We start from the raw sequence: 26,687 nt of genomic DNA, 5'->3' as shown, positions 1-26,687 counted from the left end.
CATGACACAATTCCAGAGAATGGAGAAGACAGCAGCTGCAGAAACTAGCTCATAACCAAGATCAGAAACGTCTGGTATTGTGAAACACTGGAGAAAACGGGCGAAGGACATAAGAGCTATGGATATACACCAACACAAAGTTAATCTGACTAGGTGACCTCAGCTCAAACTATTGTGGGTTTTTTGTTTGGTTGGTTTTCTTTTTTGTATTAAGGATAAATATTAAACAAAACAGATGCCAGGATTTCTGCCTAATTAGACTGGCAAAGTGACCTGAATGATTAAAGTACCATTAAAGCACATAAGGCATAAAATAATAACATTAACACATGTATATGAGGAGACTGAAATATGAGCCCTGAACTGTGCTACAAGACCTCATTTCCTTGTCCAGCCCTGATGTCCTTTTCCAGCTGAGAACAGTACTGGTGTCCAATGTCTGAGAACAAGTGGAAAATTTGGATGTGCCTGGGCATGCAATGAGAGCTTTCAACAAAGTGTATTTTCCGGGATTTCAAAACAAACACTGGAGAGGAGAGTATCTGTAGCTAGGAGTGCAGAGAATTTGGAAAAGCTCAGACTTTAATCACTGCTCTTCTGCTTCTCTGGTGTTGCAGTTAATCTGGACATTTAAAAGGCTCAATGTAAGGCAAATTGTGGCCCGTGCCTTTGTCCTTAAAGTAAGATCACTTAGTAATAGTATTTAACATGAGATGTAACTGGCTTTCTGCCTTATCCTGGATCTCTGCATTCCCTGTCTTGAAAGGCAACAAGCACAAACGTGGCTTACCCATTTCCTGGCTGGTCAGGAACAAACTGGAGAAGTGCCTGTGGAATTAAACCCTGCCATTTGTAGAAGGCTTTTGTACTCCTCAGAAACTCATATATAATGATTAATGATACTTCTGACATTCGTTTTTCCTTGTGAGGTAGCCTGGTTAGCATATGCATGATTATGCTACTCCCTGACATGAAAAGGACAACCTGATTAATTTAGCAGCAGGAAAAGATAAGGTAGGATTTGGGGAAATGTGAGTTAATAAGGTGAAAATTGCTTTTACAAAATCATTATTAAGGAAAATATTCTGTCCTCTTCAACACATTTATTGGGAGTCTAGTGGGCCACTCTGAGGTTTTAGATCTGTTGCAGGAATTTTTATGTCATTTTAATATTTACTCTCTCAAGATCCTTGCCTGGATTTTAGTTTATTTTGTTTTGTCTGTCACAATTCTGTTTTCTGCTTTCAGAAATTCTGTATCATCCTCCTCCAGTTCCTCTAAATTACTCTGCAAATCTAAATTACACTTCAAAATAAATCCGCCCTAGCCATTGGCCTCACAATTTAAAAATTTTTCTCAAATCTCTTCACAAACTCTGCATCTATTACATTTCCCTTTACCTTCCAGATATTAACTGCTCTTCACATTTCTGTTCACTTTTTCCCTTTGCCCTTCAGCACATCTCATTCAAACACATCTCTGCCATTACACACCTCTCCTGTTATTTTCCTGGCTACCAAGAGGTTACAACAACCCAGAGTTGTCAGCTTAATAACCAGTTTAACACATGGAGCTGTAAACTTCAGTGGCTGAGGAGCCGCTGCCTGTGCAGCTGAGCCATCCCCATGAAGAGCTGCAGCATCTTGGACACCAGCAAGGAAAACAACAGAGGGCAATTAGCCACTTCAGCTGTTCTTAGTGAATGCTGATATTAGTGAGTCACCAGAATCAGTTGGCTATTTGGGCCACCAGCTCTTCAAAAGTGGTGTGTACTGTATAATGCACTATACTTGATCCTGTATGGATCTATTGTGTAAAAATTGGCGTTTTTCAAAGCTGCTGGAGACATTTAGCTGATCAGCTGCCTCTGTATTGAAATTAATTCATGTCAGGTGTTGCATATCTGGCTTCAGAAAGTTTGGCTAAAAGACCTGCCAAGAGTTTGTTGCTCTTTGAAACAGGAATAAATCCATTTATTCTGAAAGATTAAAAGTAGAGATATTAGTCAGCCAGCTGTCAAAAATGGTTCACAAGAGATACGTCCTGAAATGAGATCATCCAAGTCCCTGAGGATGTTAGTTATGAAAGTCTGGACCAGGAGTGAAGCCTAAATCACAAGTGTGTATGGCTTTGACTAGATAAATCCTAAGTAAAATCTTCTTACTGAGGAGGCAGCAGAATGCTATTAAAATTAAAGTCTGTATTTTAAACATTATCATGTGCCACAAGTCAGATCTGGCAAGTACGCTCCATCTACAGCCTGGATAGACAGATAATGCAGAATTTTAGTATTTGCAATGTAACAAATGAAGTGATCCTGATTTCTTTGTTATTTCTTATTGTTTGTGTTACCATAGCAATTAGGAACCAAAGTACCTCTATTAAACTGGGCTTTGTACAAAAACAGAAATAAAAGTAATCCTTGCCTCTCCCAAAAGTTTTCTGCCTATGAAAAGGGACAGTGGATAAAAAGAGCTACTCTGAGGTTTTAGATCAGTTTAAGGAATTTTTATGTCATTTTAATATTTACTCTCTCAAGATCCTTGCCTGGATTTTGATTTATTTTGTTTTGTCTGTCACAATTCTGTTTACCTAGGCTTTCAGAAATTCTGTATCATTCTGTGATTCTGTGATCCTCCTCCAATTCCTCTAAATTACTCTGCAAATCTAAAATATAATGCAACAATCCTGCATGACTTACGTCAGACACGGCACACAAGTCTCCACGTTGTCGACAATCTTTCACATGTCTCACGGGGAAAACAAAAACCAAAAGAAACAAAGAAACACATTCCCCTCCCTCAAAGAAACCACATTTAAGGAGAAAACCTGAAGCAGAACGTGTGGGTGATTATAGAGAGCTTCTTACACATCAAAGCAGGTAGAAGCTGATGTCACTGCTGAGGAAGAGCCAGCCAGGGAGATGGAGGTCATGAAAGGCTTTGAAAGTGAAAGAAAGCAGCTTGTGTTCAACAGGAGGCAAGAGGAGAGGTCACAGAGGGATGGAAGAGAGGTGTGTGAAGGTCAAAGCTGGGGAACTGATCTTTTCTGTAGTACTTGGAGTTGTTATGGCTAAGACATACATTTAGTCTTAACTGAACAATTAAAGGAAACGTAGCAACAGTGTTGGAACAAAGGAAGAAGAAATGAAAATAGTTTTAGGAGAAAGAAAGGGTTTTGCTTTTGATTCTCTTCAAGTCTAGAGTTTCTGCATACATCACTTAAAGATATATTTTGAATCTGTCACTGCATGATGATGAAACATAATGGCGTGCACTGTGTCCAGTTTTGTTTGTTTCTTCTTCAGCAATAGGAGTCTGCTTTGGTCAGCTCAAGAGAAAGGTGATTGTTACACAACTGGCAGCCACAACAGAGAATAAAAATTCTGAAAGACTAAAGTAATATATGGTACTTCCATCAAAAAGAGAAAAAAAAATCTTTAGATGACAGTTTTTGGATTTGTCTGTTTCTGAATAAGCAACAATTTTACTGTAGACAAACAGACTTGATTCTGAAGAAGATTCTGTGAGAACCCTCCTAGTTTTGCTAGCTGGCTGGCAAAAGTTGTAGCATGCTTCTGCCTTTTATTTTTAATACAGAACCTCCTTGACTTTAAGTTTGTGTATTTGTTTGGGCTTTGTTCACACTGCAACAGAGATGGCAATGCAGGGAAGACAAAGGCACAGGTGCAAAATTTGGGTGAAGATACTACACAGGCAACATTTCAACTTTTTGGGAGGTAACTTACCAAAATAGCTACAGCTTCAGGCCTATCTCTATCTGGACTCTATCAGAAAAATAAGCTAATTTACAAAAGGCTGAAGCTAAAGGACCATAAGGAGGTTTTGCATCCTACCAGGATCTTTTGTCTAGAATAGCAGGAATAAATTAAACAAAGGGGTAGAGATGGGGCGAGGTAGAAGCCATAGGAAAGAGACTACTCCCTGAAAACATGGACAAGTCTGCTTAACTGTATGTGGATGAGAAACAGAACCCTACAAAAAAAAAAAGAAAGCTGACTTTATTTCTGAAGAAGCTGATTCTGAAGCACTTAATGTTCCTAACAAGCTGCAATATTCTGCATGCCCTAAAACATTGAATTATGGGAATGCTATGTTTTTAAACAGAGAAAGGAAAAGAAGATAGAAGAGCCACAGAGTTCAGAACCAGCCCGTGGCTGAAGGGCCAATTTTGCACATTCCTTGAAGGAGGAGATGGAATGGGGTGCCCTGGTGGTAGGGGAAGATTTTGTGAGCTTTGTCCAGGAGATAATGCAGCTTCGGACAGAGTTCAGAGCAGAGCTGAGGGAGCCCACTCTTCTGAGATGCTTATACTCTTCCACTTTCCCTGGAACAGAAACTCAAAGAGGGGCTGGCAGGCTCCTTGTCTGGAAACCACAAGTCAAGTTAAAAACAAAACAAAGCAAAACAAACAACAACAACAACAACAACAAAAACAAACACAAAAGCCCATAAAAATAAAAACAAAAAACAAACAGCACAAAATGAGGCTACCTGTGCTGGTCAAGACCACTAGTTTCATTAAAGATCCACATGAACTGAATTAGTTTCTAAACGGGAAAGTTTCTCCACCACCTCAGAATGATCTAGGGGAGCCAGTGACTGATATTTTTGCCAGCTGTTCTCTTTGCCTGAGGTGTACAGACAGGCCTGGCATGTGTCCCTAGAAAAGGCAGAGGATATGTTTGTGGACACTGAGAAACTTTCTGGACATACCAGTTTCACAGGCTGCATGTGGGAAGTGATTCACTGGAAAATAGAATAACTTCCTGATTTTATTGTGGGTGCTAAGGTTTGTGTTCATGCTGCTTTCATCCATCTGGAATGCTCGTAGAGAAGTATGATCAAACGTTTAGAAAGTCTACATTGATTTTTGGCTCTGAGGCACACAAACAGCTGTAAATTCTGTATTATAGAAGTATAGTGAATACAGCAAAGACTACAGGTGAATGACAGAATTCAGGGATCTGCTAGTATACTAGGCCCGGTGGGAAAGGAAAGAGGACAGGGAGTTTTTGGAAGGTGAACTGTGTGGCCAATTTTGTGTAATCTAACTATCTGAGCAAGAAACCTGAGAATGTTGCTGTGCAAAGCCAAGAATGAGGGAGCTGAATATTAGCATGTTTTTGGGGAAAGAATTGCAAACTAAAATAAAATTACCAGTGGATATCTCCAATGTATGTTCTACTCTAGTCCTCCTGCAATGGAGCAGCTGACATTATGGGCCTGTTGTGTATGCACAAAGAACATTTTTAAAGTATTTAATAACTTTATGCAGGCTACAGAACTTCCTGTAAGCCACTCACTGTTGCCCCCCAAAGCTAGCAAGCATGTCCTCCCCATAAGAATACAGTTTGTTCTTCTAGGTGCAAAACTAATGCCTTCCAAATAAAACACATTTGGGAGTCATAATTAAAGAGGCAGATTGTGTACATGGCTAATCCAACATTATAAACCTCCTCCCCCTAGAATGCAATAAAGTCTGTCAGCCAAAAATCTTAATGGGCAAAATGTGAGCTGGGTGAGAACTAGAGTAATCATACAAACTATTACCAGGGCTGTTAGCACAGTTCACTAGATGTAGTGCCTATGTCAGTTTAAGGGGAAACGTTTTTGGGATTCTGAAATGGTATTAACAATATGTAAAGTATATTAAGAGATTACATGACAGTTATTCTGGAATTTAAAAACTCAGTGAGTGTAAGAGATCTTTTACTGGTGTCAAGTGACTTCGCTAGAAACCTGTCAAGGCTTTTGATGCATGCAAAAATTTGCTAACATTGTGAAATAGGAAGACCAAATAATTGGAACAGCCTGTGTGGGCTGTCGTGCAAACAACACATTTGCTCACAATGGCTGAAGAAAAACCCCGTACAGCTGTTCTGCACTATTCTTAGTACTTCCCTGACATAGCCTTACCAAATGATCTAATATTGAAGTTAGTGACTGTACTTAGAATACCCATTTTCATGAGAAGAACATTTTAACGCAGACTCTGAGAAAATTAAGAAATAGGACTACCTATTATAACTAAGAAGAGTTTAGCTGGCATGAATTAAAGCAGTTTTTGTTGAAATGTGGATCTCTGTGGGTTGATCACAGAATGTTAGGGATTGGAAGGGACCTCAAAAGATCATCTAGTCCAATCCCCCTGCCGGAGCAGGAACACCTGGATGAGGTCACACAGGAAGGCGTCCAGGCAGGTTTTGAATGTCTCCAGAGAAGGAGACTCCACAACCCCCCTGGGCAGCCTGTTCCAGTGTTCTGTCACGCATACTGTGAAGAAGTTTCTTCTCATATTTAAGTGGAACCTCTTGTGTTCCAGTTGGTACACACTGCCCCTTGTCCTATCATTGGTTGTCACCGAGAAGAGCCTGGCTCCATCCTCGTGACACTCACCCTTTACATATTTATAAACATTAATGACGTCACCCCTCAGTCTCCTCCAAACTAAAGAGCCCCAGCTCCCTCAGCCTTTCCTCAGATGGGAGATGCTCCACTCCCTTAATCATCTTTGTTGCCCTGTGCTGGACTCTCTCCAGCAGTTCCCTGTCCTTCTGGAACTGAGGGGCCAAGGACTGCACACAATATTCCAGATGCGGTCTCACCAGGACAGAGTAGAGGGGAAGGAGAACCTCTCTCGATCTACTAACCACCCCCGTTGTAATACACCCCAGGATGCCATTGGCCTTCTTGGCCATAAGGGTACAGTGCTGGCTCATGGTCATCCTGCTGTTCACCAGGATCCCCAGGTCCCTTTCCCTTGTGCTGCACTCAAATAGGTCATTCCCCAACTTCTACTGGAACCTGGAGTTGTTCCTGCCCAGATGCAAGACTCTACACTTTCCCTTGTTATATTTCATTAAATTTTTCCCCGCCCAACTTGTTGCTTGTTCTTGTTTCCCCAGAGCCTGCCCATGGATCAGTAGAGAGTGGTATTGGAGTAGTTCACCAAAAAGGTTCTGACCTCCTACTTATGGTTACTTATGTAGTTTTCAAGGACATTTTCAGGAAGTCATTGCTCAAATGTCTCACTATACCTGACTAGTTTAGGTGATGACTCAAAAGCATGGCTGAAGTGAGTTTACCTTGGGATAGACTAGGGAATCCTCTGAAGAGCCTGGTTTTCCCAGACGTTTCAATGGGAAACTGTGTTGAACAACAATTGCTGAAGCAAGCAAGACAAAATGAATGAAAAACAATTGAACAGGGAATACAGAGGCTTTAGATTATGTTACATGGCCTTAGCCACTAGAGCTGACTCAGAGCAGGATGGAATAGAGAAAAGGTGTGTCAGTTTTCCAGATGACACCAGATGTGGGGATCGGTAAATAGGCAGGTGGCAGGGCTGCCATTGAGGAGGACATGAACAGAAGCCAACAAGGAACACAGGAAATTCAACAAGAGCAAATGTCAAGCCCAGCAATGGGAAGGCAGGGCCCTGCAGAGATGAAGGCTGGTGGCACTGGGAAGCAGCTCTTGGGGGCAGCCCTGGGCACTGGTGGGCACTGAACTGAACCAGGGCCAGCCTTATGCCTGGGCTGCAACAAAGGCCCGCAGTGCCTGGGGGTTATGAGCAGAACATGGCCCCAAGAACCAGGGGATGACAGGGACTGTCACCTGCTCGGTGCCTGTCCAGCCCCTGTCTGAGTACTGCCCCAGTTAGGGACCCCACTACAGGAATGACACGGACAAATTGGTGGGAGGTGAGGGGAGGACATAGAGGCAGTTGGGCTGGAGCCCTTGTCCTGCAAGGAGGTGCTGCACTTTTCCAAAAGAGCAAGGGCACCTTGTCATGGCCCTCTGATATGGCAGGTTTTGTGGCAGGGAAGAATGGCAGGGCTGGTTGTGGGGGCACAGGAACCTCGGTGGGGTCGGAGCCACTTTGTTCTCTGCAGATAGGTGTTAATGGGCATCTCACAAATACTTGACTGGGGAGTACATCAGATGGAGCCAGGCTCTTCTAGTGGTACACGGTGATGGGAGCACTGCGCACAAACTGAAACACAGCAGAATCCACTTAAACACAAGAAAGCACATTTTTACTGTAAAGGGGTGATGCACTTCAGCAGGTTGCACGGAGAGACAGCGGTGCCTCCATCCTCGAGGTCACTGCAGCCCCAGCCTTCTCGTCCTTGGGCAACCGGCCGGGGCCGACCTCGCTCCGCGCCGGGGGTGGGACGGGCCGCCCACTCGGGGTGCCCAGGGGCCCTCCCCGCCCCTCCCCTGCCCTCCCGTGGCCGCACTCTCCTCCCTGCGCCCCGCCGGGGTGCCGAGGGGCCGCGCTCAGCCCCGCCGCCGCCGCAGCCCCGGGCTCGGCGCGGCCGCGCCCCCGCGCTCCCGGCCTCCGCGCCCGCCCGCCCCGCCGCCGCCAGCCCCGGCTTCCCCGGCGCGGAAGATGCTGCGGCTCTGCCTCCTCGCCGCGCACGGTAAGCGGCGGCGGGGGACGCGCCGCTACGCCCCGCGCCAGCCCGGGGCGCGGGGTGGGCGCTGCTCCGGGGTTGGCGGTGGCTCCCGGCCCGCGGCACCCGGGCCGGCCGTGCAGTGACCGGGACTCGCTTCTTCCTTGCAGCTCTGCGGCTCGCCGGGGCCGCCTTGCTCTCCCCCGGGTCGTGCGCCTTCGAGGACAGCGCTTGCGGATACCAGTGGGACTACGCATATCTGCCCTGGGCACTGCACAGCGAAGGTAGGAGCGTTGCTGTGTACAACCCACCGCCGGGCGTGCAGCTTCCCTCGGGCATACAGCCCACCCCCCGGCACCGCTGTTGCCCCACGGGCGCCGCTGCTGCCCTCGACCGCGGTGGCGGCGCGCAGCGCTCCGCGGGTGGCATCCCGGAGTGCCGCTGCCACCCGGCGGGAACGCGCCGCTGAAGCTTCCCGGGGAAGCGGCGGCCACCAGAGCCCTCCCGTGTGCAGTTTCGGTGTCTGGGTGTCAGTGCCGGGACAAGTGATCGGCAGGCGCTGCGGGGAGCCGTCCGGGGGCCCCAGGCGCAGGTCTCTCCGCAGGTTTCTGCAGGATGCCCCAGGAACCGCCTTCCTATTGCTTTCACTTTCTGTTGGGAAAAGGTGTATTTTAGCAAATCTGCCGTAGTTAATTTATCCTCTTCCCAGAAAATAACACATCTGTCAAATTCCTATTAAGCTGCATTTATTTTTTCCTAAATATATTTTGGGTTCTATTCTAGAAGTGGATGCATTTTCAGGGCAGGATAAAATCTTTTTGAACAGTATCTTTACAACACGTTCAGTTAAGATTTTTCTCCATTGTATGATACCTACAGTTCGATAGGAAAAAGATAAGCATTAGTCTTTCAGTTAATTAGACTTCACTGCCATTGAAAGAGAGAACAAAATCCTGTCACTGTACAGAGTTTCCATGCAAGTGTAACTCCTGTTAAGTTTCTAGGGTAGGCTCCCATTTTTGACAGAATCAGTATGAACAAACCAAAGACAAAACAAAAATAAATACAACATGGTTATAACTGTGTAATAAAATAATTTAGTTTTGGTTATGTTTTGGCCACAATGTAATTCATTAACTGAAAGTTGTGCTTACACAGTGGAAGAGGATATGTGTTTTCAAAGCTTTAAAGGTCCAAAACAGGTGCCAAGAATAATGAAGAGATGAGTACAGATACAAAGAGACAGACACTATTTATTACCCCTCATCAGTGCTCCATTCAAAACTGGCTGGTCCAGTTTTGTCATCCCACTTGTTACTCAGTTGATAATAAAGCTTTTTTCTTTTTTTCTGATTTGTACCCAGTTCTTACATCTGCAAAGTAACCCATCTTTAATTGTTAATTTTCAGATTAAACGTTAGTGTTTGAGAACATACAAAGAGTGTTAATTTAGAAAAGGCTGTCGGGATGTTCTGATTAAAAAAATTGCTTTTTTCTCCTTTTTTATATAATTTAAACATACATAGATTTTTTAAATATACTAGTGGAAATTTAGTAGCCATCTCTGCTTTCCCAGCTATGCCTTTTAACACTATGCCCCCTTAAGCTACCTGTCTTGGAAGCAGCACTTCCTCCTTGTGATTAATGGGGTGTGACATGGTCGTGGTACTGATGCAGCTCCAAGGGACTGTAAGATTGTAGGAGTAATAACTGCAGAAATGGATGCGCATTGTGTTATGCACATCCTTGCTACAGTGCTTCAAGAAACAGGGAAACTTTATCAGAGATTTGGATCAGCAGCAGACTACTTTTTTTTTTTTTTTTGGTCCATGCAATACTATCCTGCTTGTAGTAGTTTGATTTTTCTATGTGACCATAAGCATCTACACGGCTTCTGTAATTGTATGTCTTGTTTTTCAGAGATATATAACTGAACTGTTAAACCCTGGGAGGATATGTGGTGTACCACCTCTCTTAATAGGCATAGTTATGTCAGCATTTCCATCATAAGCCTTTTCTGTGCAGTCTGCAATTTAATCATAGTAAGTCGTTCCATGCAAACATTTGGCACACAATGTATTAGCCTCTTCAGAAATACATTCATGGAATCATAACTAAATCTAGTTGAACATAGTTCATTCAAATCTATGTAGCAGGTGTGCAAAACCAGTCTTCCTTAGATGCTCTTTTTTAGCTAGTAAAACCATGTTCCTTTTGGCAGCGCCAGGTCCTGGTATTTGCAGGTTGGTGTACATCAATGTGGTAATTTACTGGGACAACAGAGAAAGTTAAGGATGGGAGTGACAGCTTAGTTTTGAATTGTTCGCTTCTCCTTGCATTGCTTCAAAATTGTTATTTCAAAATATTATTTGTAATAATAGAGCTATATACAGCAGTCATCTTACAGGGATTATCTGACTTGCAGTACAAGTTCTTTCATCTTTTAAATCTTTCAATAGTGAGGTCTTGTGCCAAACTGTCAAGATGATGTAAATATAACTAAAGTCCTGCCCAGAAATTTCCACTCCATACTTGAAAGTTTTCTGCCCAGTTGCCAAGGAAGCTGATATCTTCTGAAGAGCAAGGCACAGAAAGGAAGAGTGAGGCTAAATTTTACTTTTGTTTACATCTATGCATTCCCACTTAAACCAGTATGTTTCTATGGTTCAACTGCTTTTTAAAATGTTCCTGGCTTCTCTTGAGTATTCTGGTAGTTCTGGGATAAGAGAGGTTTTTTTTTGTGTGTTTAATTTCATCACTTTTATTATTGAAAATATTTTGATTTTTTTTTTAAGTTGAAGTTTTGATACGTGTAGCTGACTGGCATTTTAGGGCACATTTTAGTCGTGTGTAAAAGGAAAATCAAAACAGTCAATGCAAAGACACGTAACTGTTTCACTCTTTACTGCTTTACTCTAGACTGGCAAATCTGGCCTTGAAGAAGTGGATGTTTATGGGATACCAGCTACACAATAAACAAATCAGGCATTTTACCATAATATCTGTCACGTGGACCTTGGCTCCCATAAACTTCTGCTTCACTGAAACCCTCTGTAAGGCTCAAGCTTTCTCACATGGCTCTGAATTCATCAATAATACCTTCAAGTATAAACATCAAAGTGCGCTTTTTAACTGTTAGCTTTTTGAGTCAGTCATCCGCTAACTTGGTGTTTGCATTTTAGAGCTGTAATGGTTTTTAGCAGACAATTACTGTGCAAAGGAAAATGTACAATATTGAAACAGCCGAGGATATAAACTTCTTGCGAGCTTACCCATGGCTGAGAAGCACGCCCAGCTGAGGTCATGGCCCAGGCTAGGTAAATATAGCATCATGCTTGAGGCAGCAAGTTTCCTAATGTGCCAGTTCTGTTTTCAGTGTCAGCTGGGAAATCCCGTGCAAACGTGATGTGCTTCATGAAGTGGGTGATTGTTGGATACCAGCTACACAAGAAACACAGTAATGTTGTTGCTCAGGAAAAGGGTATCATCACATAATTCTGGTTCTGAAATCGGATGAGCAACAGATGAATTTGTGTGGGATCAATGGACCAAGCTCTGCAAGCATTAAGTGATTTGCTAGTACACATAAGCCAAGGTGTCAATAGTCAGTTTTAACTTCAGAGGTGTAGGCATGCTCCCATAAATATTCCTGCATTCTTGATGCCTCTGAATGGATAATTTATATCTTAAAATCCAGATATGGAATATAAGACAAAGATCAAACTCCTTGGACTCAACTAATGGATGAGAAATTTAGAAAGCAGATCTATATTCATTACAAATGGTATAAATATTTAGAGATAGTTGAAGAGCTGGAATTCCATGTTGCTTACCACTAACACCTACAAGTATATGTAGCATGAATTCAGGTCTAGTTATGTTGCGGCATAAAGCTTTGCAGGTACATAGTGGCTGGTTTCCACAGGTATTTACTTCTGTGTCAGCAGTATTTGCTGCAATGGAAACACCTTGTCCATTTTAATACATGCTGTCCAACTTTGTGTGATAAGATTTAATAAAATAATCTTGAGATTCTGTTTAACCAGAGGACCCACGTGCTTTGTAAGTTTAATGATCTTCTTCACCAAGCAGATTACTTTCTTCACACTTTAAACCAAAGGAAAATGCTATATGTAGTAGGCAGTAATCCTGAGTAGAGTAATAAAGCCATGTAGACCCCCTTGAAACAGGAGTAGGAAACACAGCCTTGTGTCAATTGTGGTGGTTCTGCAGGGTTGGATTTTGGCCTTTTGTGCTTTCCTCACAGCTCTGTCTAGCACAGAACAAGCCTTAACCTGACTGTGAGAACATGCTGTTCATAGGATTATTACAGATAAGTTTCATTAGACAAAATAATTGTAGCACATCTTTTCTGTGACTCTGGACAATGTTTACATTTTTGCCAAGAATAGCTGTACAGCATTTTGTGTGCCTGTGTCTGTGGGTATGTTTGCTTCTCCCTTCATTTTAACAGAGACCATTTTAATAGAGCTAGAAATAATGTGCATTTGTCTGTCAGCTCAAATTTGCACTAATGAAGTTTGCTGTGCTACATCTCTTTGCCTGGATTTAATCATGAGGTCAGAAATTTCTCTATTACCATTGCAAAGTATAGGGAAGATAGGTTGTTTATATGAGCAACGTGTTCCAGAAAGCAAGTTATCATTGTTAAATGTGCCCACACACTGGCAATTGCATTCGTCTTGGAGCTATTTTAGTAGTGGTGGCAACTGGTTTTGTACAGTTGTCTCCTTATCACATTTACTCTTCTGTGGAGTGTTGTCAAACAACTTTCCATGTCTATCTGCTATAATGAGCTATGTGGCACTGAGCTGCTAAAGCTATAACTGGTAGTTGATACAGCCATATGCATCTGGCTCTCACATCATTATTGGCAGCTTTAAATGCAAATTTTGCGTGTGTTGCTTTCCTTCTAAAATTCTGGAGGTGTGTATTGCCTCTAATTTCATGTCTCCAAGTTTATATTTTAATAGTATACGTTTCAAAGTTTTTAATTATGTTTTCTCTTCCTACACTATTCCAAAGGGCACTCATCCTTAAAAAGAAATAGATTTCATTCAGATGAGTGATGTAATAAATAATCATGTATTTTAAAATATGCTGATTTTCTTCTCCTTAAAACATCCCTACTTTTTGCTGCATTAGTCCAAGACTGTTTCTGTGACACACTCAAAATGGGCATCCACCGGGTAACAGTTTATGATAAGCAGGTAAGCAAGCAACATCACCGACAGCAGCATCAGGAAACTGAAGTTTGTCTTCTGGGACATACTTATCACATAGCTATGCTTCAAAATGGTTTTAAAATGGAAAATTATTTCAAGAGGCACGACAGCCATCCCAGGGCATCAGATAAGTCAGGCATGAGAGCAGCAGCATAAGGAATCTCAAATCTAAACATGGCCTGCATACCATCTAAATGGCTTGTATTTACAGCTGTGCCATATGACTTAAAACTGACCCCTTTTGACCTAAGCTCTCTCATCTTGAATGCCACACCATTTGGTTGTAATATGCAGAGTAATGAAACAAGTAATCGCTGGTGATTGTAGATTTTGTTGCACAGCAAACGCAGTTCATTTATTACGTGGGTTGTGCCCAGTTATAAACCTGTTGGCAGATAGATTGGCACATCTGTAGTCTCAGTTTTCTTTCCATCTATCTACAGTACTTCCCCATACATAGGAAAGTAAGCAATTTGAAAATGTAGAAAAGGTGTAACATTGCTGGCTTTGTACGATCCTAAGGTGAGACAAACGGTCTCACATGTTTTTGCTTGTGTAATTGGGAGCAAAGTAGAGGGTAATTCAGGGAGACTTGCACCAGCTTGTACATAGCTGCAGCAGAACCAGGCTGGCATACCACAATGCTCGCTTGCTGGCAAGGTTTTCAGCTGGTAAGTCACCCTGCCATGGAAGCTTACTGGTTTGGCTCTCGCAAACCTGTAGGCTGGGCATCTCTGCACTGAATGCCATTTGATGGAGCAGAGAAGCCATTAGAACTGGCACACAGTCTGTTTTGCCTTGACCTGATAATTAAAATGCTTGTCATCCTGTGCAAAATAATCACGTTTGGAGTGTCAACCGTCCTTCCTAGTCACTCCCAAGGGAAAAAAAAAGGCGAACTCTCACATATTGTGATGCACTTAGACTCTTGTGGTGTTCTTATTTCTCCTTCACCTTTTGTATAATTTTACCTGTGCACTCCACTTTGACTACTCAGCCACTGCGCTGGTGTTAGGAATTTCCTCGTGCTATTCTCTTGTTCAGTCTGTCAACAGCAGCTTAGTAGTACCATGTGTGAGTAGTATTCAGCCTTGCTACAGCCTTTCACTTTTCTTGCTGATACCATCAGGAAATTGGACATTCTGCTTGCACAGGTATAACTTCTGTCCCAGGTGTTTTGGCAGTAGCATTTATACTTAACTATGACCAAATTACAGTTATTAGCATACTTTTTTGCTCATCTTCAGAGGCAGGTCTTGTGCAAGAAGAAATGTCCAAGAGCACTTTACGTTCACGGAGGTCTTCATCAGCAGCTGCCTGTGCATGACACTTTCGATAAGTCTTGGCTTTCCATTTGCAGAGGGAGAACAAATGAATTCTAAATTGTTATTGGTGAGTCACTGTGTGAGAGATGAGTTTCAAAGCATTCCACAAGATAGTACGGTTCTCAGAAGTGTATTTTCACATACAGCTGTTAGCGCTTCAGTGGTTAGAGAGTGAACAAGCTATTTTAGTGCAATTTACACTGAGCTGCGGAGGCTGGCCACAAGAGAAGGACAATGGCTGTTATAAAATTCACGGTTACTGAATATACCTTCAACTCCTGACAATAGACTGGGCTTTGTTGTTTTGCATAAAAAATGAAACCAGACATTTACCACTAGAATTTGGAAAAAATGAATTAAAAAGCAGAAGGGCAAAAGAGTGTTTGGGAGGCCGAATCACCTCAGTCAAACAAATAACTTGCATGTAACTCCAGAGTAAATCTGATTCCGTCTAGGTAACAGGGTTTGTTATTTGTTAGTAGGGTGGAGCAACTTGTAGGGTTCTCTACAACTGATATGGCACTGTAAATCACATTTAGTAAAAATTACATTGCAACTTCACATTTCAAAATGCTGTATGTTTACGTGGAAAACTAGCTGGGCACTTCTCAGTCCTGGGCCGGAAGGTGAGGTGAGGCTTCCCCCCTGAAATCACAGCTGCTGTGGCTGGCTCTGGTGGAGATGGATAGGGCCCAGGACTGGGAAATCAGTCTAGCTTTTTGAGGTTATTTTCTCCATTAATAGGAAGTTAAATACTATGTTTTAGGCTTCTGCTATAAACAGAATGAATACCGACCTTGCAAATATTTATTGCTGAAGTTTGCTAAAATGCAAGTACAAACATACAAAATCACTTGCTGAAAACAGCTAGAAGTATTTTGAGTTTTATGAAAAAATGAAATACTTAAATGAAGGTAGCTGAAGCGTCTTTTTAGGAATTTCAAGGTGCATGCATGGTGTAAGCTGTTATATCAGTAATATGGCTGACAGGCAGTATGAACTACTTTGTGGTATTGTACTTATTATACTACATGTGTAATCATCTTGAAAATGAAGAGGAGAGCTAGTAGTTTGCCAGTTCATTTTTTTTGGAGGGAAGGGAAGGTATTGTCAGCACAGAAAATTTTCAGTATGTATTTTGGTCAAGATCTAATATGGGTCAAGATCTGTAGTGAGGAAAAATAAGCTAGCACTTATGCTGAAGTGCGACCACGGGCATTTCAGGAGCATTTCTAGTGGTGAAAATGACCTATTCATCTTGCATATCGTACAGACTATTCGGAGTTACAATAGAATCAGGCTGAAAAAGCCCTAATAGTCTTATTATATAGGATGCTATCAAGTGAAAATCTTTGAAAGCTTATTGAATAAAAAAGCCCAAACTAGTCACAACTAGTTGTTTTGTCTTTTCTTTCCTTTTTCTTTTTCTCTTTTCTTTCTTTTCTTTTCTTTTCTTTTCTTTTCTTTTCTTTTCTTTTCTTTTCTTTTCTTTTCTTTTCTTTTCTTTTCTTTTCTCCCTTCCCTTCCCTTCCTTCCCTTCCCTTCCCTTCCCTTCCCTTCCCTTCCCTTCCCTTCCCTTCCCTTCCCTTCCCTTCCCTTCCCTTCCCTTCCCTTCCCTTCCCTTCCCTTCCTCCCTTCCCTTCCCTTCCCTTCCCTTCCCTTCCCTTCCCTTCCCTTCCCTTCCCTTCCCTTCCCTTCCCTTCCCTTCCCTTCCCTTCCCCTTCCCCTTCCCCTTCCCCTTCCCCTTCCCCTTCCCCTTCCCCTTCCCCTTCCCCTTCCCCTTCCCCTTTCCCTTTCCCTTTCCCTTCCCTTCCCTTCCCTTCCCTTCCCTTCCCTTCCCTTCCCTTCCCTTCCCTTCCCTTCCCTTCCCTTCCCTTCCCTTCCCTTCCCTTCCTTCCCTTCCCTTCCCTTCCCTTCCCTTCCCTTCCCTTCCCTTCCCTTCCCTTCCCTTCCCTTCCCTTCCCTTCCCTTCCCTTCCCTTCCCTTCCCTTCCCTTCCCTTCCCTTCCCTTCCCTCCCCTTCCCTTCCCTCCCCTCCCCTCCCCTCCCCTCCCCTCCCCTCCCCTCCCCTCCCCTCCCCTCCCCTCCCCTCCCCTCCCCTCCCCTCCCCTCCCCTCCCCTCCCCTCCCCTCCCCTCCCCTCCCCTCCCCTCCCCTCCCCTCCCCTCCCCTTCCCTCCCCTTCCCTTCCCTTCCCTTCCTTCCCTCCCCTCCCCTCCCCTCCCCTCCCCTCCCCTCCCCTCCCCTCCCCTCCCCTCCCCTCCCCTCCCCTCCCCTCCCCTCCCCTCCCCTCCCCTCCCCTTCCCTTCCCTTCCCTTCCCTTCCCTCCCCTTCCCTCCCCTTCCCTTCCCTTCCCTTCCCTTCCCTCCCCTCCCCTCCCCTCCCCTCCCCTCCCCTCCCCTCCCCTCCCCTCCCCTCCCCTCCCCTCCCCTTCCCTCCCCTCCCCTCCCCTCCCCTCCCCTCCCCTTCCCTCCCCTTCCCTTCCCTTCCATTCCCTTCCCTTCCCTTCCCTTCCCTTCCCTTCCCTTCCCTCCCCTCCCCTCCCCTCCCCTCCCCTCCCCTCCCCTCCCCTCCCCTCCCCTCCCCTCCCCTCCCCTCCCCTCCCCTCCCTTCCCTTCCCTTCCCTTCCCTTCCCTTCCCTTCCCTTGTAACTTCATGCAATTCTTTGATTACTTAGAAGCCTTTATATCATTTGAACATATTTTATTATTCGCCTTTAAAAGAGTACGCATCTTTTGCCCTGTCCTTCCCCGTGTTTCTAGGAAGCCAAAGATTCAAGTCTGATTATTTTAGTCCGTCTTCATACAATAATCAAAGATTCCTGCAATTTTACCTAACACTATCATGTCCACCACTTTAAAAATGCTCTTTGATTAACAGACTCTTTCTTATACACTATATGTCTGTTCCTCCAACACATTTTCTTTTGGCAAACATGACCCAAGATCATTATATCAGACAACTCTCATAGTCTGAGTAATTGTTTTGGTTTACTTTGAAAATTCTTTTAAATAGATGTTTTCTCTGATAAAGTATGAGCTACATGTTACTAACACTTTGCTCAGTTCTGAAAACCTTGCACGTCCTACTATGAACATACCATGAACCACACTAATTAGGTTTCCATTTGAAATATCAGCCAAAGTCTTCTGGGAAACAGTCTTCATAGTTTTCAATTAGTGAACAATTAAAATACTTAAAGCAGCTTTGTTGTGACTTGGTGAGTTTTTTCATATTTGCTGGCCCATAAACTGTATTTCATGTTAAAAATCCAGGAAGAGCTACAGAAATGGAAGGGCAGATTATGTTGTTGTACACAAAACCATAGTGAGATTTGAGGTTTGGGTTTTTTTTGTGTTACATCGTAACAATAAATCAATACTGTGAGACTGTTACCTTATCTAGCACTCAGTTGAACAAAGGTTGAAGGAGGCTTCTGTGTGACAGAAGCTATTGGATTCAGCTTTGGAGGCATTTGTGGCAAAAGGTCATGGCTGAAGGCTAAGTAAGGCAGATAATCCTACCAGCTTTGTGAAGATTTCCTTGTTTTCTGATAATATCATTAAAGATCGTGTTTTAATGCACTGTATCTAAGAACAAAGTTTAGATTAACTAATGAACAGTTTTCTCCAATAAAGCTCTAAGTGCTCCACAGAGGGCTTTCTACTTGCAGTAGAAATCCTCAGCTGATGTATAGATGAGTAAAGTATACTGTCCAATGTGACTCTGTAATTCTTTGTTAGATCTTGTAATGAAAATGTATCACCTTTCATAAGCCTGTTTTACATTTGCTGAGCCATGTTTCCTCCAGCCTGGAACATGGTTTTTTGATTTTCAGTGACTATCATGGACATGGTTTGAGAAGCCTCTTGAAGAAGGCTGATGTCAGCAGGTAGGGTGAGTACCTGTCTGGAACAGGGAACTGTGAAATACAGGAAGAATGCAAACATCATTCTAAGGGCTGTCTCATCACTCCAGGGTTAGATGAAGAGGTTGTGCCTGGCTATGAGATTCCAGGCTTGCCTCATATACATACAGGTAGTTGGAAGGCAAAGTCACTTCTGAGTTAAAAGTCTTCTTGGGTACTGCAAGACTCGTGAGCACTGGAAGGTCCTTTGGGAGCACATTCCGTACTGTTTATGCTGCAGCAAACTGAAGTGCTCTGATTATTTTCCATCATATTGCAGAAGAGTCAGCTGTTCTTCTGGGCATAAGTTGAGACTGGCAGGGTGGAAGGGAGCCATAAGTCCAAGGGCTGTAATGGGGGAATACAGGTTCTTCATTGCATGGGTTAGGGAGAAGATGTGTCTGAGAAATAGCGTAGAGAGTCTGAGTGGGCAACAGATACTTTTTTATGTCCATGCAGCTATTGGGCCATGTCACTAATTTCCCAGGAGTCAGTAGTCCTGCCCTCAGGAAAAAGTGTCTGTCAGAGTTAAAACCCATGAGTTCTGCCTTAATATTTCTTCCTTCTATTTTTGCAGAGTGATGATAATTTGGTTTGTAGGGTATCTTCTTTGGAAATCAATAGTGCTGACTTCCCTGGGAGGTATAGATAACACTCTGACTTTTCCCTGACTCTTAATTTCTTGTTTCACAAGTTGGCAGGTCTTGGATGGCACAGCTTTATTGCAATGACTGGGTATAATAGCACCTCGGCCAGAAGATTTTGGATAGCATCTGGATTTTTTGAGTTGCCTCTGATATGCTTTCTGTATTCAGAAATCTCTTGGCTTGGTCAAGTTTATATACATACTGGGGAGCAAATACATAAATACAGTGTTGGGTGTTAAGGACTCCATCTAGAAAATATAAATGGAGGGAAATACAATAGGAAAACCCATTTTATTTTCCTTTAAAGAAAGAGGCATGTTGCCTCTCATAAAGGAAGTTAGAACTAATGAGCTTAACCAATGTGTTCTGCATTTAAAAATATTTCTGAGGCAACAGTTGTTGTTATTATTATTATTATTATTATTATTATTATTATTGGTTGTATTACTACTGATATTTGCAATACTATATTTTTTGAGATACAGTTTCTCTGGGAAGGCAACTCATGTTGCTGATGGGGAAGGCAACATGAGTTGCAGCCGAGGTGTGGGTGATAGGAAAATCGAGCTGTTCTGTGGCATGACTGCTCTCTTACTGCTTGTGTGCTGCAGGTGGACAGTAGAAATGCCCAAAGGCATACTTAAAAACTGTTTTCAAAGAGGATAAAATTAATTTATCTATCTCTTTTGTGTATAAAGGCACCTTAGCGTAGATCAGTTTCGAAATACAAAATCTAGGGTTCTCTTGCTGGAGAGCTAACTAGAAATTTAGCTGCTGTAGCACTGTAAGCAACAAGAAGCTGGAGAACAAGGAAAGAGGCCTTCCAGTCTTAATTAGAAACTTTTTCCGATACTTTTAGCACCTATTTACATTTCACATACTTGGAAGATCTGTTTGGTACTTTTTTGCTTGTTTGACTTTCTGTGCCTGTAATATCGTCATTAAAAAAACCCTGATGGAGTGTGGACTGGATGAGCAGAGGTGACGTGAGGATTGAAAACTGACTGAGTGGTTGGGCCCAGCCCAGAGGGTGGTGATCACTGGAACAAAGTCTTGTTCGAGGTAAGTTCCTAGCAGTGTATCCCAGAGGACAATATGAGGTTCTATCCTGTTCAACATCCTCATTAATGATCTGGATGATGGGTCAGAGTGTACCCTCAGCAAGTTTGATGGTGATACAAAATTGAGAGGAGTGACTGATGCATGGGAGGATCATGCTGGCCTCCAGAGGGACCTCAACAGGCTGGAGAAATGGGCTGACAGGAACCTTGTGAAGTTCAACAAGGAGATGTGCAAAGTCCTGCACCTGGGGAGGAACAACCCTGTAAAATAACATATGCTGGGGACTGCCTAGTTAGAAAGCAGCTTGGCAGAAAAGGATCCGGGGGTCCTGGTGGACACCAAGCTGACCATGAGTCAGCAACGTGCCCTTGCAGCAAAGGCGGCTAATGGTGTCCTGGGCTGCCTTAGGAGGAGTGTTGCCGACAGGTCGAGAGAGATGATGCTTATCTCTGTTCAGCTCTGCTGAAACCCTGCCTGGAGTTCTGTGTCTGGTTCTGGCATCCCCAGTACAAGAGAAGAGATGGGTGTACTGGAGAGAGCCCAATGAAGTGTCATGAAGATGATGAAAAGACTGGAGTATCTGTCCCGTGAGGTGAGTCTGCAGGAGCTGAGACTGTTCAGTATGGAGAAGAGAAGGCTCAGAGGGGATCTTATATGTATATAAATAAACACCTGAAGGGAAGGTGCAAAGAGGACAGAGCCAGACTTTTTTCAGTGGTGCCTAGTGACAAGACCAGAGGCAATGGGTACAAACTGAAACACAGGATGTTCCATCTGAACAACTGGAAACACTTTTTCACTGTGAGGGTACTGCGAGGTGGTGGAGTCTCTGTCCTTGGAGATATTCAAAAGCCATCTGGACATGGTCCTAGGCAACTGGCTCTAGGTGGCCCTGGTTGAGCAGAGAGGTTGGACCAGAGGACCTCCAGACTGTCCAACCTCAACTGTTCTCTGATTCTGTGTTATCTTCACATTTTTGACTGAAAGCTACAAAAAGCCATCCTGCAGTGGTCTTTTGGAGAGATCACCACCACAATGAAAAGTCTGAGAATTTCTGGTGCTTTGTAAGGTAAGAATTAAACAGAATAGTCACATGTATGTGTATATATCTGAGTCTATTTATGTGAAATCTCTGCACCTCATCCAAGAGAAGAAATTAGAATTTGTTATAAGTCTCCTGTTAAATGAAGGATCTCTTAATTGTTTTAACAACGTATGGAGAATCTATTCCTTGCTGGTTTTTTTGAGGCTTGATTATCGCGTAGCTAAGATTTTCTAAAGCTCATGGCTGCAAGATTTCACAGGAAACAGATAAACTAAGAGGTAGCACACTCGAATTTTGAGGAAGGTCTGTTCTTCATAATTTTCTGTTTCTTTTGAAGACTTCTGACTATTATCTCGAGGAAGCTTTAGTAAAATAGTTCCACTCCACCTAATCACTCTTGGCAGATCATTTTGCAAATGAACCTTCTTGACTGAACCTGCTGTCTCACAGCTCTTTAGCCAAAGTGATCTGAGTTCATTCAAGGCCATAAGACAGAGCTGACAGTAATTGGCGTAATTGTTTAGTGAAGTCAGCAGGGAGGCAGAGGAGTGAATGGATATGGACTCCGAGTTGCTCTGAGCTCATCAGAATAGTTTCGGGCAAGTGCTGAAACAGACGTAGATGTCTGCGCTGTCTGCCTTGTGTCTGTTTGGGAAATAGAAGCATTAATTCTCCGAAGCCATGTATCCCCAAGCTGATCTGCTGTTCTTTATCAGTATTTATTACTGTTGTCTGCTCTTAGCAAATCCCTTCTTCTCTCCTTCTGCCATGTGCCAGGTGCCTTATGTACAGAGAAGTATAATCCCTGCCTTAAATATGTGCACACTTGAGGCAAGCAGTCACAAAAATTTACAAGCTCTAAGTAGGGGCTGAAACCAGAAGACCAAAGATCTGGAGACACATTTCCATGTGTTCAACCATGGTTCACAATCTTCCTGAGACCTTTTTCATGCCAGGAAAATTAAATCTGAGTACCCAAATGCTAGGTGACAGCCAGTTTTGTCCTGTATGATGGACATTGGAGCCATTCTTAAGAGTGCAGTAGAAAATTTACTCAATACAGGCAGCTTTTAGTACTCCTCAGGCTTTGAACCATAGCTTAAGCAGCAGTATACTTCCATAGCTGTGAAAGAATTTGGAGCCTTCACAGTAATCAGAAGATCAATGGTTGTGGTTTTCCTAAGTGTAAGCTGATTTGTAAATGTTTAAATTCCTAAGTCCCCTTATGGGGACCAGTAAAGGCTGCCTTGAGTGCTAGAGTACATACACATACACAAATGAAAACTCCAAGTACAAGCATCCTGGTAGCTGGATTTTTAAAGTGTACCCAATATAGCTACAATAAATATGTTTGAGAAAACTGGATTAACTTCATTTTTTTTCCCTTAGAGATATGCCTTGGAGACATGGTAATGTCCAGGGCACAAACAATGATAACAATGTCCGTGTACAGAATAAGTCTTTTAACAAGTCTATCGGTGAATGGTTTGCTTAGCACCTCCAGTTGCATATTCAGCTTCACAGCAAACTACTTGTTAACATCTTCATATATATCCTTGAAAACTTACATGTTTCATTTTAAGCTGTTGCTTATAGCATTTCAAGTAGGATGTCTTGTAACTTTTAAAATATGCATACTTACAGCTCGGCAATGCTAATCTAAGATGTTGATTTGCGTAAGATTAGTCAAAGTTTAGTAACAAGCAGGAGAAATTCAAACACAGGAATCTTTTCTAGTTCTTATATAGTTGTTATTTTGCATTTTAATTCTTGCAAGGCCTTTTGCAAAGGGATTTCTTTCCTGGCCAAGAATATTCTTGGGTGCTTAAGTGGAAACATGAGAGGATTTATACCAATACCAGATTGTTCTCTAAATATAGTCACTTCCAGTGCTTATTTTAAACTAAGTGTCAAACTGGAGAGTTATTAGGGCAGTAACTGTAGTTTGTTTGAGAAAGAAGAGAGAACTTTGCACAGCGAAGTTGTCATATATGGAAATAAGATGAGTGGTATGTATAGTTTGGACCACCACATGTAGGTAAAAAGCAAAGAGCTGTAATCAGTGTTTTTATATGAAAAAGCACTCATGAATGTGGAGTAGACATCACAGCTGGTGGGTGTTGAAGCCAAAAATAGGGTTATGTGATCAATCACCCCTTAGTAGCAGAGGACTCCAATAATCTTTTCTTGTGCTGGGTCAGCTAGATCTTTTTATGTTACCCTTTCAAGGGCTGCTTAGCTTTTCTGCTGTTTATTTTTGATAGACCATTTTGTGGTTTTTGTTAGTTATACATCTAGAGGGAATTTGACTGCTCTGCCTTTTGTCAGCCTGCAAGTCAGTTCACTGTTCTTAAAAGAAATAACATAGTTGCTTACTGCAAGATTACTTGTGGCACCCACTTTTCAGCTTAGGTATCTCTGTTGGCTACTCAAGAGAGAGAAAGTGAGAGAAAAAAGGAGCTCCAGCTTAAGCCCAGAGCAGTAGAACTTTCAATGTAAGTCCATGTCTTGAAAATATTCAAATGATTTCGTGAAAAGAGGAAAAAAAAACCCCAATACCTTAACCTTTGAAACTTGCTGGAAAGTGGAATTGTTGCTTGCTGTACATCTGCACTGGCCTCTCTTGAGGTCTTTTCTAATTTGATGATTGTACCATCCTAGTTTTTGTAGCATTTATTGTATTGTACTGCAGGAAACTCCCTGAGAGGGAAGGTTGGCAGTCTGAAGGGTCCTCATAGTAATGCAGCACTCGAGCCTGATGGAACAAGGCAGCCTGTGGGATCTTTTGGAGGGAGATGTTTGCAGGCTGTACCTGCACAATGGGTCTGTATACTTTACTGGTGATCCTGCTGATGCGCTGCTGAGGAGGTTGCAAGATGTGCATGAGAAATCTGCTGTAGGATTTCCATTAGTGCTCCTATGGTCACTGTTACCTACTGTGCCACCTGAAGGCTACAGAACAGCCCTGCAAGGGCACGGATGAGAGTCTAGACTGATAAAGATTATCTCAAGTCATGAAGGCATTACACAGTTAGACCACAGTAAATCTGTGGAGAGAGGGATGATGAAGGAGTCTGGAGCAAATAGGAATTGATATGCACCATGGAATTTTTTATACTTAACCTGGAGTCATGGCTCTGCTTTTCAACCTCTTCAGCTCTTCCAATGTTTTATGGAGGTGAATTGCCAAAAAACAAAGCTTAAATTTTTTCCCAGAAAGCTGAGAGAATCATAAAAAATATGAAATGCTGAGTCCTTTGTTCCAACTGATTCTGCTGTCTACCACCTCTAGCTGATAATAACAGCCTCCTGCCAGCAATGTGTTTGCAAGCACCCATACTCAAAGAGCAGTAAGCTGTAAGGAAGGATGGACCTGCTCTGTGAGAACTTCAGTAAACATCAGCAAAAAGCATGAGTGGGTTATTTCGCTCCAGACTGTTATTCTGGAGGTGAGTACACTAGCTTATTCCCTGGTCAGATTCAAATCAAACTGATGACATAGGTATTACTCCAAATAATTGACTTTGCCATCAGCTTCAGAGATGACTTTTTTTTAACTAACATTAAATTAGTTGATTTTGAAATGCCAGCTACAAGGAAGTACACTATACTAATTGCTTTATTCTCCTGTCCTACCAACTTATTTCACGATTGCATTCATATTTAATATCATACAATCATAGAATGGTTTGGGTTGGAAGGGACCTTCAAAGATCATCTAGTCTAAGCCCCCCGCCATGGGCAGGGACATCTTTCACCAGATTAGGTGGCTGAAAGCCCCATCCAGTTTGACCTTGAACACTTCCAGGGTTGGGGCATTCACAGCTTCTCTGTTCCAGTGTCTCACCATCGTTGTCATACAAAGTCCAACCTAAATCTCCTCTCTTTCAGTTTAGAACCATTGCCTCTTGTCATTTCACTACAGGCCTTGGTAAAAAGTCTGTCCTCATCTTTCTTATAAGCCCCCTTTAAGTACTGGAAGGCTGTAATAACATCTCCTCAGAGCCTTCTCTTCTCCAGGCTGAAAAACCACAACTCTCTCAGTCTGTCCTCACAGCAGAGCTGTTCCAGCTCCCTGATAATTTTTGTGGCCTCCTCTGGACCCTCTCCAACAGGTCCATGTCTTTCCTGTACTGGGGGCTCCAGAGCTGGATGCAGGACTGCAGGGGAGGTCTCACCAAAGCAGAGCAGAGGGACAGAATCACCGCCCTCGACCTGCTGGCCACGCTCCTTTTGATGCAGCCCAAGACACAATTGGCGTTCCAGGCTGCAAGCACTCATTGCTGGCTCATGTCCAAACTTCGATCCACCAGTAGCACTAAGTCCTTCTCCTCAGGGCTGTTCTCAATCCTTTCATGCCCCAGCCTGTATTGATGTTGGGGATTGCTGTGACCCAGGTGCAGGACCTTGCACTTTGTCTTGTTGAACTTCATGAGGTTCGCACAGGCCTACTCCTCAAGCCTGTCAAGGTCTTTCTGGATGCATCCCTTCCTTCAAGCAAATCAATGGCGCCATCCAGCTTGGTGTCAGCTGCAGGCTTGCTAAGGGTGCACTCAGTCCCACTGTCTATGTCATTGATGAAGATACTAAACAGTATTGCTCTCAGCTTGGACCCTTGAGGTACACCACTCATTACTGGTTTCCATTTGGACATTGAGCTGTTGACTGTAAGTTTTTGGATGTGGCCATCCAGCAAATTCTTCATGCATCAACTAGCCCACCCACCAAATCCATATGTCTTTGTGTCAAAGATTGTTCTCAATATCTGAGAATTTTCTGAGTTTAACAAATGGCTGCTAGTTTTGAATATCATAAGTAATAGTAGACTCATCTTGACCATGCTCCGAATTTTATTGAGTCTCATTTCTATATTCAGCTGTGCCGCCATGTTTCTTTCATAGCTGGAACAGAAATATACTGCAGCAGAACTGTCTGAGGAGTACAGTTTGGTTGCAGTGGAATTTGTTTTCTGTTTGTTTACGTACTTCATTAATAGGGTGATGTCTGTTTGCATGATCTGTTGCCCAGGTTGCCAT

At 43.1% G+C, this 26,687-nt stretch overlaps 1 protein-coding gene across 4 annotated transcripts in view; it reads left to right on the top strand.

Moving 5' to 3' along the window:
* The first annotated feature begins 8,298 nt into the window (after positions 1–8,298).
* Positions 8,299–26,687, top strand: part of MAMDC2 (MAM domain containing 2) — a 64,474-nt gene continuing 46,085 nt past the window's right edge. For 3 of the 4 annotated variants that reach the window (XM_082075740.1, XM_082075738.1, XM_082075739.1), the window contains exons 1-2: positions 8,299–8,449; positions 8,593–8,706. In XM_082075740.1, coding sequence (XP_081931866.1) covers positions 8,419–8,449; positions 8,593–8,706 — 145 coding nt within the window. In that variant the 5' untranslated portion in view covers positions 8,299–8,418. The remainder of the gene's footprint in view (positions 8,450–8,592; positions 8,707–26,687) is intronic. The other variant, XM_082075737.1, reaches the window with a different exon arrangement.

The sequence above is a fragment of the Streptopelia decaocto genome (assembly GCF_964273445.1).
Source record: "Streptopelia decaocto genome assembly, chromosome: Z".
NCBI classification, from domain to species: Eukaryota; Metazoa; Chordata; class Aves; order Columbiformes; family Columbidae; genus Streptopelia; species Streptopelia decaocto.
Note: the sequence above shows the minus strand (reverse complement) of the source record. Positions and strands in the feature narration are given on the sequence as shown.